This window comes from Tripterygium wilfordii, chromosome 13, assembly GCF_013401445.1.
Source record: "Tripterygium wilfordii isolate XIE 37 chromosome 13, ASM1340144v1, whole genome shotgun sequence".
Classification (NCBI taxonomy): Eukaryota; Viridiplantae; Streptophyta; class Magnoliopsida; order Celastrales; family Celastraceae; genus Tripterygium; species Tripterygium wilfordii.
The window spans coordinates 11,600,376-11,616,415 of record NC_052244.1 but is presented as its reverse complement, the minus strand read 5'-3'; the positions used below and the strand labels follow the sequence as shown (position 1 = coordinate 11,616,415).

Genomic DNA, 16,040 nt, shown 5'->3' with positions numbered 1-16,040 from the left:
TCGTTTTAGGGTCATTTGCAGGAAATGGTGATTGGCAATGACACTGTCGTTTTGTTTACAAATATCTGTTGTATATGAGTTGTAGGGGTATAATTGACATGTCAGAAACAATCTCGCCAAGGTCTGTTCCTGACCCTGGCCACTGCGGATATCTGTTGTATATGAGTTGTAGGGGTATAATCGACAGGTCAGAATTAATCTCGCCAAGGTCTGTTCCTGACCCTGGTCATTGCGGAGCTTTGCCCTGACCCTGGCCGCTGCGAGAGCTTTTGTCCAGGGTATACCCATGCAAGAGTTTTGTGCACAAAACTCTTGCAGGACAAGACATAACTCTTGCGGGCGGGCCTCTGTGAGAGCTTTGTCCAGATTATACCCCCGCTGCGAGAGTTTTGCGCATGAACATTGTTTACCTTGCTTGCCCACCTGCCCCTATACATTGCAGGTGGTAACATTATTTTGTTGAAGATGGGTCATCAATTGACTGATGGTTTAAATCATGTGAATGGCATTACCGTATAGATTTCCCAAACTCAAGACCTTCAATCGCACGTGTAATTCCCAAGCTCATCAATCAGAGACTTTTAGCGGTACTCCCTTCTGGTCTAAATTGTATTAACCCAAACAAAAAGATTAATATATATATATTATGCTCATAAACTCTATTGATCTATTCTGCCAAAACTAATGCTTTTATATACACACTATGATACAACAGCAAATATGTAAATGGGAATATGCCCAGAATTAAATGGAAGAAGAAATAAATTAAGACTGTAAGAAAGAGGGAAGAAGAGGATGTCACAAACGTATCAAAAGGAGGTGTCGCCCTGATTAATCTTGCTTCGACTTCTAAGCTTCACAATGGCTGGAGCCAAAATCTGTTTCAAAACACGTGAACTTCTCAATCTCTTATGTTGTTAAGCCTGGGAGGTGGGAGAAAAGTTTCCATCTGCTCTGCGTGCAGTCTGGCCAGAAACTGAAGATTTGTCTGAACCACGAACATTGTATCTTTCATATACTTTTTCACAGTTCTCCGACCACCAATCCTCTGCCTGGTGCTCTCCAAATCTTCTTCGGCTGCACATACCCAGAACATAGTATTTTAAAACCAATAGCATGTGGAGATCAAAAAGGACCAGAACCCGGTCAAACAAGTAAATGAACTCTTTTTTTTTTGTTCTTTGATGAATCCAGTGCCAAAAGGTAATCTTGACAATCTAAAGCACATCTAATCGCGAGTAATTTTTGAGTGTAGACCTGAACAGCCTAAATTCCTTTTCCTTAACAGAAAGGGCAACAGCAATAAAGATGCCATTCATATAAAAATAAGGTTAAAGTACATAATTTAGATGAACTACCTGAAGCGAAGTCGTTTGAGATCTCTAGTTCCGTCACGCAAGGCAACAAGAGTTATATACACGCCAGGTTCATACTGCTCAATCCACTCAGCCTCAACTTGATTTCCATTAGTAGACAATGCGGAACTATTAGATTTCAAGCCATGCTTGCTAGCTCGGAATTCCCTGGATTCCTTTCCATCAGCCTCAACTGTCCCACTACCGCTACTCACCAGAACCCCTCCACTACCATTGAGCAGTCTGAAATCTGGATGATCATCTCCTCGATTGGCTATAGGTGGATCCCTCGCCAGTTGAATAGGAACTTGATTTCCATTTGGGGTAGTAGTGTTGGTTCCTGTAGGGGAAGCAAGGAAAGAGCTGCTGATAAAATCAGATCTTGAATGACGCTCCCCATTTGCATCAGCATAATGAGCACCATTTGACTCTAATCCGTTGGGTAGGTAAGCTAGCTTTATGCTCTCAGTATCATAAACCCCAGGTGGCATCCTCTCAGCCATATCCTTGAGCTGAGATTACATTATAAGTCTAATTAAAAGAAAATTATCACAAGAACATTTATAAAGAGAAACTATAATGCACAAAAGATATCACCAACATGGTAGAAAAGAAACCCTGAAGAGGTACCAAAAATGGTAGAAAAGAAACCCCAAAGATAATCACATAATCACATTTTAGGAATGAAAAATGATCTGGATATGATAACTGTTGACAGACTTGACGGATTTTATTGTAAAAGAATTATTCGATTTGTTATCCTCCCTCCATCAAAAACCAATTTACATCATAGAAAATCTTGACCTCCCCCAATATACCTGGGGAACTAAGTCCCGACTTTCTTTAGAACCAGATTTTGAGTCTTCAGGTGTATAGCATTTCCATAGTAAGCATCTAGAAAGGGAATTGCATGCCACAAATACAACATATCCTGGGTGGTGTATGGCATATATGATAACAATGAAATGTTTATATCGATAATTCTCTTTGTAGGGCAAATATGTACACAATTGCCTTGACCTCAGTGCTGCCAAGTAAGTACACAATAGTGTCAATTGTGTGAAGAAACTCATTTCTATCAGATCTCATATTAAGAGCGGACAAGCCATAAAAGCAGGTCAGCCGTCAGCCATACCTCAAATGAAACAAAAACAGAATTTTTTAAAAAATGATCAGTTCACTATTAATTACTAAATACAAGAAAAATATGCAAAACAAGTGATAACCTGTGCAGTAAGAGACTTTAAGACGTCTTTTGCAGCTTTAGATTTAGCTGATTCCTCGGCAGCCAGTGCCATAGCTTCTTGAGCTTTTTTCGCTGATTTCTGAAGCTCTACTTCTTGAAGGTCACATCTCTGTCTCAATTTCTCGACCTGAACCACATTGATATTCATTAATATTAAGGTATTTCCAAAAAGAAAATTAAGAATCAGAAACCATCTCCCACCAAAAATAGAGATCTAAAAAAATAAGTAAATATACCTGTGCACGCAACTTTAGCACCTCCTCATTCAGAAGTTCATTTGTTTTCTTCAAACTATCAGCAATGCTTTTAGAAAAAGAAAGTCCTGACGTTGTGGGGACAGGTGTAGCAGACCGTGGGGGACTAGGTCTCCTTGAGAAAGGTGATACTGACCTGGAACTTACTCCTGATGGTGCATGAATTGGCTTGGGAGCCATTCTCCGTAAATCAACTGCACTATACAAAACATCTTTCAACTGCAGCAAAGAAGGTGCTTGAGACGAGTGGACTAAAGAGAATGCCTCAGCTTTCTTTCCTTGTTTGGCTGCTTTGCTATCTAACTGCTTAATCAAATCCATATTAGATGGTACTCCTGACTTGGACAATCTTAGCTCAGCCTTGTCTAACCTATCCTTGTTTTCACCTGAAAGCCGAGGTAAAGTGCTCCTATTATTTACACTAGCTTCTGACACTTTGTTCAGTTTGGTAAAACAGGAATCACAAACTCGATACGGTTTTCCAGGATTAGGCGCTAATGCTGCTCTTGTGGCCTTCCTGGAACTGCATGAATGGCAGTGCACAAGTCCACAATTATAGCAGTTATGTCTCTTTCGAGTAAACCCAAAAGCCTGTCTACATGCCGAGCACTGTGACTGCTCAGCACCAGATACCCATTTATGTAGGCATATGGCTGCAGAGTAGTTTGAACCACAAGCAATATATTTCACATGCCTATCCTTCAAAGCCTCAAGAAGAGTTGGTGATTTACGATCCTCAATATCTCCATGGCCTAACCTCCCATTAGCACCCTTTCCCCACGTATAAACTTCATTCCTGGATGTTAAAACTGCAACGTGATAAGCACCACAAGCAATTTCCTCAACAGATTCCCCAGCAAGCCTATCTTCTACCAAGCATGGGAGCTTTCCATCAGCATGGGGATTCCCAAGTTGACTATAAACAGTACTCCCCATTGTAAATACATGTCCTGATGTCGTCAACCCAACAGTTAAGCTATGACCACAAGCTACTTTACAGAAGTTGTAGTCAATAAGTGCTGGCACACATGTAGGTTTCAGTCGAGGTTCCTTGTCTCCATGTCCAAGACGATTTTTGTCTCCATCACCCCAAGTAAACAGTTTTCCAGATAAGACACTGGCACTAGACTGTGTAACAATAACCTCTACCACAGCAGCAGTATGCCAGACTCCACATGCAACGGCAATTGTTCTCAACCCAGAAAGGGATTCTACTTCTCTTGGATAAGCCACATTTTCTCTGTCGCCGTGGCCCAAGACACCAAATGTTCCATCACCAAATGTAAAGAGCTGTCCTGTTGAAGTTACCAAGGCAGTATGCCATGGACCACAAGTTACTGAAGCAATTTTCAGTCCCTCAAGAGGACCTGAGATTCTCTTGGGTATCCAGTGACTAACATCAGTACCATGACCAAGAAGCCCAGCATTATGTGTGCCATCACCCCATGTATATAGTTCCCCAGCCATAGTAATAGCACATGTGTGGAACTCTCCACAGGCTACAAAGTCAACACTAGTAAATGCCAAAGTTTCAACAAGGCGGGGTTGACTGACATCCTTCCCCACACCATGGCCAAGCCTTCCACCTGATTCTTCACCCCATGTAAAGATTTCACATTGCCTTGTGACTAGGGCAGCATGCTTCACACCACAGGCAATATGATGTACATCCAAAACTACATTAGATTCTAATGGCCTGGGGACAAGCACATCAGCTTCTGTGCTCAAATAACTAGCATTCTTATCAGCCCCAACTTTTGCAATGTTGTCACATATAACTTCTCCCCATATATACACATCAGCCAGAGCATCACAATCGTCTGGCACGGAGCCATGACTAGAAGTGCTGGGTGCACTAGAAGTGCTAACTCGAAAAGCATCTGAACCAGTTCCTTTAACTTGCATGTTCGTATTGTCTGATGCTACATGCAACTGTTCAAAATAACCAAAATTCTCAGGCTGGAAACTTTAGCGAGCAGTAGATGGGAGAAAACTAACCGATACCTCTGGAGAGCTAAAATCATGTGTAAGACTAACGGAACGGTCACTTGCACTATTTGAAGTCAAATCTTCGCTATCCTGAAACCAAATAACCAATAGTATCATGTTCGAAAAAAAAAAGTATTAAATCCCTCTTCCACTTCACACCAATGAGCACATGAGTGTAGCAGATGGAACACCTATAAATTGGGTCATATGTTGCAATTTTGTCACAATAACAATGTATCAAACACGAGAGTTAACATCAACACATTTGCACGGTTTCTCATGATCGCCAGCACATAATAAGTTCACGGCTTAAGCATCATATGCAATGTAAGGCTATGTACAACTACCCTCCCCAAACTCCATAAAACGAGTTCCACATTCACTGAGTTATCCTTTTTAAGCAATATTTCATAAAAAGCTCCAAGAAATTGCTCGGGGGCGAGGGTGAGTGGGGGATTCAGATATCTATGCAAACTTGCACATTACGAACATTAAGAGGAATATGTGATAATCAACCACTTTCCTCCGTACCATGTACATTATTTGCACAAGTAACTAAAGAGTTGTCAAATATTTACAAACTAAATACTTCATTAGTCAGTATTAAGCTCTACCAATCCACATGTATCCATTTTCTTCCCCACTTTTTTCCTTGTGCCCTTATGGTGAAGCACACTGAAAGAAAGACAAGACCACAATCTCAAATTAAGCACAACAAATTTCAAGGTATAATTACATCAAGGTAGAGGCCTCCATCATTCCATCTGTCAATTTTGGGTCGTCCATCTTGACCAGAGGGTATTAAAGCCTTTAGGCCTGCAATCCACACTTCCACCTCAACTTTGTCCTTGCAAATCTGAAAAATAATAACTCATTAGAACATGACATTTGCAACTACTACATGCATGCAATTATAAACAAAATGATCAGCTATATCAAGATATGAATATCAGAACTTCTTCACCAACCAGATCAAGGGACCGTTTTCCGTTATTGTATATAAGTGAAAATGACGGATAATCCTTTTCAGGATGAAGATACCGTTGGAAAACCGCCTGCGAGCACAATGAAGACGAAGAAGTTAACATGAAGATAGAAAACCTAAGCAAAGAACTGAATCTTATCGATGCTAGAAATATATGAAGAAAAACATCTAAAAATGTCTATGAGATACAACTTAATCTCACAGTTCTTTGCCCGAAAATAATTTTTGAGACAGAAACTAACTTCAAACTTCTTTCGCCAATACTTGAAATCCAAATCAAAGATGTTTCATCCTGTAAGTTGTACACACAAAACAGGAAGTAAATAATCAGAAAAGAAAAGAACAGCCTTTTTTCACAGATCACAAAAAAAAAAAAAATTGCAAAAGGAGAATAGAGCAACAATCCATCAGGCATGTTAGACTTCATTATGGAGCATGAACTAGGAAATATCCCGGTAATATCGAGCAGGATGCCAGAATCCATCAGGCATGTTAGATTTCTATTTTATTCTACTGTTAAACAGGAGGATTAGGATAGCTAAACAATACTTTATAAAGAAGACAAATAACTACAAACAAGAGAAAGTCTCCCAGGTAACTGAGTCTTCTGTAATGAATACAATTATATAAACTAAATTAGCGCTATGAAGCAATCAAAGAGGATGAAAGACGTAGAATAAAATAGAAATCAACATAATTGAATGAATCCAGCTACCAATCATCTAACAGTTGTAGATATGCTATTTCCTTGTGCATATAACTTTGCAGGCAGAAATACCATTGAATGAAATTTTATTTTTAGCACTCTTCAAAATTGTTATTGTTGCTATGTACCATAATATTTCTACACGTTAGAACTGCATTCTTGGTTCAAACGAAAAGATGCCCAACATACAATAAACATTCTGAGTACAATTTGAGAAGTTATTTATGATTTTAACAGGTTACTTAAGTAAGAAAATTTGAGTAAAATGCTTGCTTCATCAAACTGTCACTCTTACGAGCTGCTTTCCATCTATCTCATAACTTGCTTTCTAATGTGCAATAGCTCTGAGAGGTATGTCTTATACCACTATTCACAAAAGCTGTCTTGCATTGCATGGAGAAACTTGAATCATACTCAATACATATTCTAATAGCCCGCCTAGCTTAACCAAACAATTAAGAGGAAGCCAATCTAATGTAAATCAGAACAGTTTTGCATGAAAAATATATCGACTAAATGATTAGGATCCTGTAACTTCTAAGGCCAAAATAAATTTTCATATGGCTTTTCAGTATTTTTCTACTTGGAAAATCAATAAACCCCATCACATTCAAAGCACTAAAAAGTGAAGACATTTCTCTGTACATATTGCGATTGGGCATCAAAGGAATTTCAAAAACTCCAATACACAAGCCGTAGGTTGTAACTTTCTCAGGAAAGTAATTTTCTATGTGGCCCGTTAAATACTAAGCAAACTCTGTTGTGCAGGCCAAGTAGCAAATATATGAAAAACCTGTGGAAAAACATAAAGTCTTAAGACTTACATAAGAGAGTCTAAATGGACAAAACTTGGGTTTCCCTTTACGACCATATTTCAGAAGTTGAGCACCCTTCTTTAGAGCAATTAATGCCTGCAAACCGTAGAAAGATCTTTAAGACCAAGAAAATTGTCTACGGCAGAAATATGTGATATTACAAAGAAGATTGGCAAGTTCAACATCTAAAAAGCAGTGTTGAGTCTGTTGACAGTCGTAGTAGAACCATAGAGACCATGAAGAACCACATTTCAAAATTTCTCATCACATTTCACAACCCAACTTCTGTAAAGCACCCTTCACCCAACCAGTGGATGGCATAAATTTAGTTTGTTTGCCATTTGAGTTACTGCAGCTGATTAAAAGGCCAATCCCAGTAAACATGGCACTAGGGTTACTGGAGAGGGCAAATTTCTGCAGACTTACCCTGGCGTTGCTGAGAGCCTGTTTCTGTAATTCAAAAGTTTCAATTAGCTTTCTTTCGTATGGCTTTTTGTATTCTTATGATCACCTACTGTTTCGCTTCTTTTTTTCTTGACTTTTATAAACATATTTTAGGACTCTTCGGCTTTCGTATGGTGCAGTTTCGGATATTATTTTTTTCAGTATAACCCTTACCAAGGCCAGGTCATAAGCATGGCAATCCTTCACCACATGTGAGGATTTGAGTAGAACTCAGGAGTATCACCACCTCACCTTTTTTTTTTCTAAAAGAAGGGGTAAGACACATACTATACTACAATGCTAAGGCAGGCCCTCCAGCAGCATCTAGTCGGTAGGTTAAGCCTAATACTAGCGAAGGGATCAAAACTGCACCCTTTTTCCAGAAAGATATCGAAGGTAACCAATAACCTAAAAGGAGCAGGAAAAAAAACTGGCATTTCAGAGCAAGGGGAAGAATTCAATAATGGAGTATCTGAGTATCACAAAGCTTTTCCATTCCTATGCTGCCATAAAATATCCAAAAGGATAGTCACTGACAGCAGAACTTATTATCACAAAACTTACATGATATGTGCATGTACTTCCCCACAAAGAAACACTGCTAATACTCCATAACCAAACATCAGCAGCTTCACTTCCTCAAATACAGTTTCATTGGCATTGGAATGGCATTGGTAGAGGATAAAGTAGAGCGTATGCAGGTAGAGTAATGGATATGTCCAGTTCAGCTCCTAGTTGAAAACGTCGCCAATTACTTAAAGGTAATATATTATGAAGTCAACAATGCCTCCAACAAGCTAGTGGTTTTGCAAGATTTCCAACACCCGCTTTAAAATAATGTTGTTTCTCAATTACAGCAGGAGTATAATGTTTCCAAAAAAAGGCAATATTGCCCAGTGACTAAAATGAATGGCAACATGGATTGATATCCAGAAGTCTGTTAGATTTAAGTGCAATTAAAATATACCATGGAATCAAACTGCCAGCCCAAATTCAATAGAGCTGATGGTACTCAAAGTGGATTTTCTGAAGGGTGTGAATTTTGGTTTTCTGTAATAAGCTAATAACTTATAATTCTTCACTGAGAACCATGTTTCTCATAGTACCACACAAGCTTCCGTATTATACTTCTACCATGGTTAGGAAACAAAAAATTTTTGTAGGTAACCTTTCACTAATTTTTAAGCCCTATATTCAACAGTCTGTAATCAAAATGCAACAGCTAACACGTTCAACGCATGTGTTCTCTTCTTCCTATCTCAATATCAATGATTTTTTCCTTTTTTCTTTTATTTGAGAGAGGCAGAGATAATGCCAATGCTGACAACCCAGAACCATAAACCTTCAATACTTTAACAAAATGGAAAAAAAAAAAATGTAAACAAAAATTGTTCGAGATGTCATTCCTTTAAAGTATTAGTAGCATATTTAAAACGAAAAATAAATAAATAATTATACCATAGCAAAAGCAAATAAACAGTATTGTGCAAAAAAAAAAGGCAGAAGGGAACAAAAAAAATTACACAAATTTGTTTCAAAGTCTCAATTCTCTAATAAATTTATTGACGCAAATTCAACGAAAAGAAAGTGAATACATTCAAACCTGCTCGATGTCAAGTTCGGCATTCATGTGAAAGATTTACCAAAACGCCACCACCCTCCACGATCCCTCTTCGAAGGTCCGCTCATCATGTAACGCCACACAACCTTCCTCCTCTGTGACATCCACTACCACTCTCACATCACCGCCACCACCACCACCACCACCACAACAACGAAAACAGTACAGAAGATCTACCACGTCCCGAAAAATCAGAAGCCCTAGATCCTCTCCGACCAAAATTCAAGTCTAACACTGATCGCCGAAGTCTAAACCCCCGGTCCACTTAGTGCAGACTCTGTAGAGCAAGAATAGCTGCCTTGGAGTCAAAGAAGACCAGCTCTCCAGATAGAATAAACGGTTTCGCCGCAGTGTCGAGGCCGGAGACAGAAGTGTCAGCCAGGGAGAACCAGACTACGGGAGAGAAGGGAAAAAAAAGATTAGAGAGAGAAACGAAGGAAGGAGTCTTTTTGTAAATAAAAGTCCAGAGAGAGTCAAAGAAGAGGAAACGCAAAACGAGGAAAAAAAAAGTTGTAAGAAATCGCCAGTTTTTGCATACACAAATTTGGGCAAAAAGTTGTGAAACGTTGGATTGCTTTCTTAAAATCCAACGGTCCCTAATCCATGCTATCTTATTCCGATAATTGTTTGGGCCGAGTATCGTTTGGGCTGGATTTGAGCCTGATACCAAATTTGGACCGCACAATAAACATGTACGTCTTCTTGATATTTGAGGCGTCTTTTAAAAGAAAATTTGAGTTAAGTCTTCAAGGCAAAACGAACAATCTCTCAAGTGAATTTTGGATGAGCCAAATTGAACATATACAAAACCGACCTTAATTAATCCCTAGTACTCATGCATTACATAAAACTATAATTGTTTTGAATTTGGTTAGTGACTATAATTTTTTTCTTGTCTTGGGAAAACTATATGTATTAAATAATAAAGGGAGAAGATCACCTAAATTTCTAATAAAAGATCATCTCAGCCGTCCATTTCTTGGACATTTGCTTTTCTAAAAATTTTGACCTTTGATCTTTATTCCTTTATTTTTTTTAAAATTCAAAGAGTCATGGAACGTGTTATTGACCATCCCAATTGATACCGGTGGCTAGTTAATTACACTTTGCTTTGACAATTAATCAAGTCACTAATCAATTTGACATGCTACCCTAATTTGATAAGGAAGTTATGACGCAGCGTGAAACAATCAACGGAAATACAAGTGTAAATTCTCAAGAACAATCTTGGAGTCCACCAAGGAAAATTGGTTGTAAACCAAAAGTTTATTAACTTCAATAATAATCCAAATAACAACCAACCAGCAGCTTAAATAGTCACTAGGAAACCCTAATTAAGTAAAAAGACCAATAAGGACATTAACTAAAGCAAAACAAACTAAAACGAAAAGTTGACCAAAATAATAAAACTGTGATCACCCGCCAGCCTGTCTTAAACAGGTAATTTAAGCTTGAAGCCCGGTTGAGATGCTATAGGGGACAAAAATCAATCTTCGGAAACATATTATAATAGGAAATCTGTCAATCGAGTCAAAAGTTACGGCTATTTCTTCTCGTCAGCTCTATTGAGTTTTCCATTCTCAATTTCTTCTTGATTCCCATCAATTCCTTCCTCAGACGCGATCTCTACTCGTTCTACGTCAAGTTAGCGATTAAAAGTGAAAAAAATAATAAATTATCCACAACGACGCCATACAAAGTGTATTTTTTAAACAATTGTTATGGCTCTAAAATCATACCGTTAGGCTCGCACACATATGTTTCTCATTTGACGACATAGTAAGTTTGGTTAAAACCCAACACATGGGCACATAAGAGTATTATACTCACGACCTTTCAAGTTCATACGATTTGATCATAAAGAGATTCACCAGTAAACTATCACTCCAGTGATTAAAAGTGGAATAATTATTCATGCGTTTGTCATAATAACAAGGTCTTGCCAGATCGAAAGAAAATCGTAAGAAATCTATCATATTCGGACCAGATTGTACCCCAGAAATGGAGAGATCTACCACTTTCTCTCATATTGATCTCTTGGTCTTTGTTTTTCTGGATATTGTTCTCTTCCCCTTGGATTTCTGGGCTACTAAGTGTCATTTTTTGTGCCGTGGCTGGCCATTTGTGCTGTGATTTCGGCTTCCTTTTTTGCACTGTTGTCACTTCCTTCCCGGTGAGATGCAGAAGAAGGGTTTGGGTGGTTGAAAGGGTAGTTTGTGCTTTCAAAATCTTAGCCGTTTGATGGATCCAAAGGCGGAGAAATAAGTCCGTAAGTTGAGTCCGTAGGAGAGAAAACCTATATATATATATATATATTTATAGGATATTGTAATAAGCAATTTGAAAGCCGCAATGGTTGGTGTATGTAATAATTCAAAAGTACCTCAACAAAACAAAATGTCAAAATCTCGATGGAAGGGGAAGGGAAGCATATACAATGATTATGAGAAATTGTTGCTTCCATTAAAGGGTTGCTTTTGTGGACAATAAAGCCAAATATCCAAGCACGGTTAGGGCCCTCTTTGTCTCTTTCATATATATATATATCACGACACAATCACGAAAAATAGCCTGGTCGGCTGCCTCCTTTTCTTTTCTTTATTTTTTCATGCGGGACCATGCACATATTGAGCTAGAATTACATGGCTTGTTCCATTCATTGATGCATCTTTCTATCATGTTCATATATGGGTCGGAAAAAAAATCACTTCGTAATAGTTTAGTGGTGAATTTTTCTACACTAAATTGTAGATTTGTAAATTTCTGAGTTCGATTCTTATTATGAGCAATACTCTTGTGGGCATGTGTTAAGATTTGACCCAATTTACTTTGTTGTCAGGTAAAAAACTCTTGTGAATGTAGGTTTGACTATCCGAGTTTATGGTCATTTCAAAGTGGTTAATTTAAGATGTTATATTTGATGAGTGGATCCATGGATGTCTGAATTTCAATTTATGTGGCTAAAAAAACCCCATCATAAATTTTCTTAGAGAGTTGATATTTACACACGAATTTCGACTCATTGCACAACAAATTTTTATAAATGATTTAAGTTTACAAAATTATGTTTATATGAAATTACTTTAAAACCAATTTACTTTTTGCACACATTTTTTTCTCAATACAATTAAATTAAATTATAACCCTAAATCTTTTAATTAAAATTTTTTAATTAAGTATTTTAAGAACCAAGAAGACTTCTAACTTAAAACTTACTTAAAGATCAATTAAATCACCTTCCAATTTAACTACTACTCTATCGCTCCCAGCTTTATCTATTTTTTTCTTCTTAAAAGGTTTTGGTGTCTGCATAAGCTTCCTTATTTACTCTTCAAATCGATTGAGATTTTAAATAAAAAATCATTCTCTTTCTCCCATATTGCTTCATTTTCCCTCTCTTGCTATATAATATAAGCAAAATTGGGCATACTTTTAAGAGAAATATAGAAAGCGGCAAGAGAGAGAGTGGCAGAGCAGGAGAGGTGGTTTTCATGGTTGCTTCTTCTCCTTGTTTGGCTGGTACTGAAAAAGAAATACTGATAATTTAGTAAAAAAAAAAGTATATATTTTCATTACAATTCAATGTCTGATTTTTCATTTGGTCATTTAATCGAATGGGTTTTTAGCCTTTATGTTGCTAAGGCATCATTGAATGTCCAACCATTTTTTACCCTAATTTACTGTGTGTTTTTATTGGGTGGGGAAGAGGGTATTTAGGATATTAAATATTTTTTAATTAATGTGTAAGGTTAGTTTGGTAAGTTCAATGCTTGTCTTAAAAACAAAAAAATAAGTGTGTGTAGTGAATTTAAGTTTGTGTGTAAATAACGGCTCCCATCTTCTTATTCAAACTATCAGGGTGGATCATGGGTCAAGCCCATCACAAACAACGAGTCCAGCCCAAAACCAAATCAACATGTTATTTCCAAAACTTATTTTTGGTCTTAATTTGTTTAAGCGAGCAACAATTCCAATTAGTTATTGGGCCTTTAACTTTATCACAACACAATGGATTAAGATGGTGTTGTTTAGTGTTTGTCTTTTTTTTTTGATGTAGTTCTTGTATTGTAGATGTAATATATCTTTATGGTGGTTCGAGTGTCTTTTAGATCTCAAATTCTCATACCTAATTTATTGGGTAAATGAATACAATTGGGTGTGTGACATTTAAAGAAAAAAACCCCCCTCTTATCTCGAAAATTAGTAAATTACAATTTATGAGATTAGTTCTACCCATTTTATGATGGTATATTGATAATATATAATAATGTAAATGATATTAAAAAAAGATTTATTTCCTTAGAAATGAATGCTCCATTGCTCCACTTGTTTAAAGGAAAATCAAAATTTTTGGCATATTCATGATTTTCATGAGGAAAATAGTTAGTCTTTTAACATAAGTTTTATGATAATATGTAAACGAAACCTCCTTAAAATAAACACCGGAAAATTTAAAATTTTCCTTAAATTTGAATTTTCTTAAAATAAAAGTTGATTTCTTATGCGAATTCTAAAAAATATTATCCCTCTATTATTTTAGTAAAATTAAGATAAAAATGATAAAAAAATCAAGAATTAATGCAAGAGTTTTTTTTTAATATAATTAATGCAAGAGTTGTTCCAAGTATCCAGCAACTAAGGAGTACCAATTCAAAATAATCGCACGGGTATGGGTGTTGTATTTCGAGATGCTAGTGGGGAGGTTATGGCAAGTAGTTAGGGATGGCAAAAAAAACCGATCCGAGCACTATCCACAGGGTACCCGGTCCGTTTAAAACCCGAAAATCGATCCTATAGGTTTTGGAAACGGTTTTGGTTTTTGTTTTCAAACCCGTCATGGTTTAGGGTCGGGTTTGGTTTTTGGTGCCGGGTTTAGGGTACCCGAACCGTTTAATAAAAAGATTCATTATAGTAATAATATTATAAATCATCTATAAAGAAATACTACTAGGATATTAAATTATAACATGATAAAGTATATTAAAACATATATATTTATAGAAGCATACTAATAAAACTATAAATTAGACTAATTTGAATTATAAAATCATAATTAATATAAATCATACTCAATATTAATTTATATTAATATAATCTTCAAAAAAAATTAAAAAATTAAAAGTTAAATGGTAAACGGGTACCCGATGATAAACGGTTATGGAACGGTTCCGGTTTTGGAAATTTAAATTGTTTTTTAAATGGTTTTGGAACGGTTTTGGTATAGAGTATATTAAATGGAAACGGTTTTGGTATTTTATTAATGGAAGGGTGTTGGGTCTAAATTAACCTTACTAGCAAGTGTACTAGTCGGCGACTACAGCACAATGATAAGCAAGGGTCGAATCCACAGGGACGGTGTTATATCTAATCCAAATTTATATTTGTATGTACGTATGGACAATGCAAACAAAAGTAAAGTTCAACTCAAGATTGTTTGGTTGGGTAATTAAACTAAGACAAGCAAATAGCAAAGTGTTTTTGGTATTTTCTTAGAATAAAGATGCAACTAATGCAAATGAGATGAATGAGATGAACACCAAGGCTTTGGAATCCCCCTTGGGAAATGACTTGCAATGACACAAATTCACACACATATTTGCTAATTCGGGCATAACGAATCCGTACCTAAGTCGGTTTTAGCGCACTTAAGCCAAATCTCCCTAAAATCGATTACTAGCCATCTTATTGGTCTAGGTCGGATATTCCTAAATACATTCTAGCCATCTTATTGGTCTAAACATGCATAGGAATTCATGGAGTTCTATGGAGATTAGAATTCATACAAATTGTCACCTAATTAAAGGGAGACACATTCATAATCAAGTGTTTCAAGAAGCATAATCTACTTGACATATTATTGTCTAAGCAAATTCTCCAAACAATTTCATCCAAAAACCTAAAGTGTTGGCCAAACACCACAAGCATGAAGAAATTGCAATCAAACATAGAAACACAAGATTTATACCCAAATCAACTCATATATATGTAAATCAAGTCATAAACAAAGTCATCAAACCCAAGGCTTCATCCTAGCCTTGGCACAAGAGGTTTAGTTACACATAATGAGAGAAAAACACAAAAGGAGAGATGAGAAAATCATGAATAAATCCAATTAGTTGAGTAGATCCAAGTTGAGCTGAAGAATCTCTCCTCCTAGCTCCAAGAGTCGCCTCCCCCTCTGCTTTCGCTCTCCAGAAACTCAGTTCTAGGTCTAAAAACTCCTGCGGCTCGGCAAGTTCGCGAATTAAAACATACCAAAAAACTGTCTTGTGCGCCTAGGCGCGTTGTATTCACGCCTAGGCGCACCACGCCTAGGCGCACGCCTAGGCGCACGCCTAGGCGCAATCCTAGGCGTGCACAACTTCAAATTCACGCCCAACTCGCTGGACTGGGCGTGCACAAGTGATACTGGGCGTGCACAAATATTGCGCCTAGGCGTGGAATGATTCCACAATCTCCATACGACGTCCGATTTGCACGATTTTAGCGTCTACGGAAAGCTTGAGATGTCTAGTTTCCAATGCCTTTTATTTCGCTTGATTCCGATAACGTGACAAAAAGTTATAAGTATTTGAACACACGAAGGTCGGTGGACATTTTCTTCAGTTCAGCCCTTTTTTCATCA

The 16,040-nt window shown here is 37.2% G+C and overlaps 1 protein-coding gene across 4 annotated transcripts; it reads right to left on the bottom strand.

The window, feature by feature from the left end:
* Positions 1-612: 612 nt before the first annotated feature.
* Positions 613-9,901, bottom strand: LOC120012767 (PH, RCC1 and FYVE domains-containing protein 1-like). 4 transcript variants are annotated; one of them, XM_038864245.1, is made up of 10 exons: positions 9,398-9,901; positions 7,360-7,446; positions 6,032-6,121; positions 5,813-5,899; positions 5,581-5,700; positions 4,860-4,934; positions 2,838-4,787; positions 2,582-2,728; positions 1,359-1,867; positions 613-1,077 (listed from the first exon to the last, which is right to left on the bottom strand). In XM_038864245.1, exons 1-10 carry the CDS (start codon positions 9,422-9,424, stop codon positions 918-920), a joined length of 3,252 nt encoding a protein of 1,083 aa, XP_038720173.1. In that variant the 5' UTR covers positions 9,425-9,901; the 3' UTR covers positions 613-917. The 4 variants fall into 4 exon arrangements, with proteins under 4 accessions (XP_038720173.1, XP_038720174.1, XP_038720176.1 ...); XM_038864246.1 differs by lacking the exon at positions 7,360-7,446; XM_038864248.1 differs by lacking the exon at positions 7,360-7,446 and having other exon boundaries at positions 6,072-6,121.
* Between the last annotated feature and the right edge of the window lie 6,139 nt (positions 9,902-16,040).

Excerpts from the sequence above, each read along its gene's own strand:
- LOC120012767 (XM_038864245.1), bottom strand. The coding sequence starts at position 9,424 with ATGAATGCCGAACTTGACATCGAGCAG. Across the intron at positions 7,447-9,397 it reads CCGAACTTGACATCGAGCAG|GCATTAATTGCTCTAAAGAA; the intron begins GTTTGAATGTAT and ends TACGGTTTGCAG. Across the intron at positions 2,729-2,837 it reads TGCTAAAGTTGCGTGCACAG|GTCGAGAAATTGAGACAGAG; the intron begins GTATATTTACTT and ends AATGTGGTTCAG.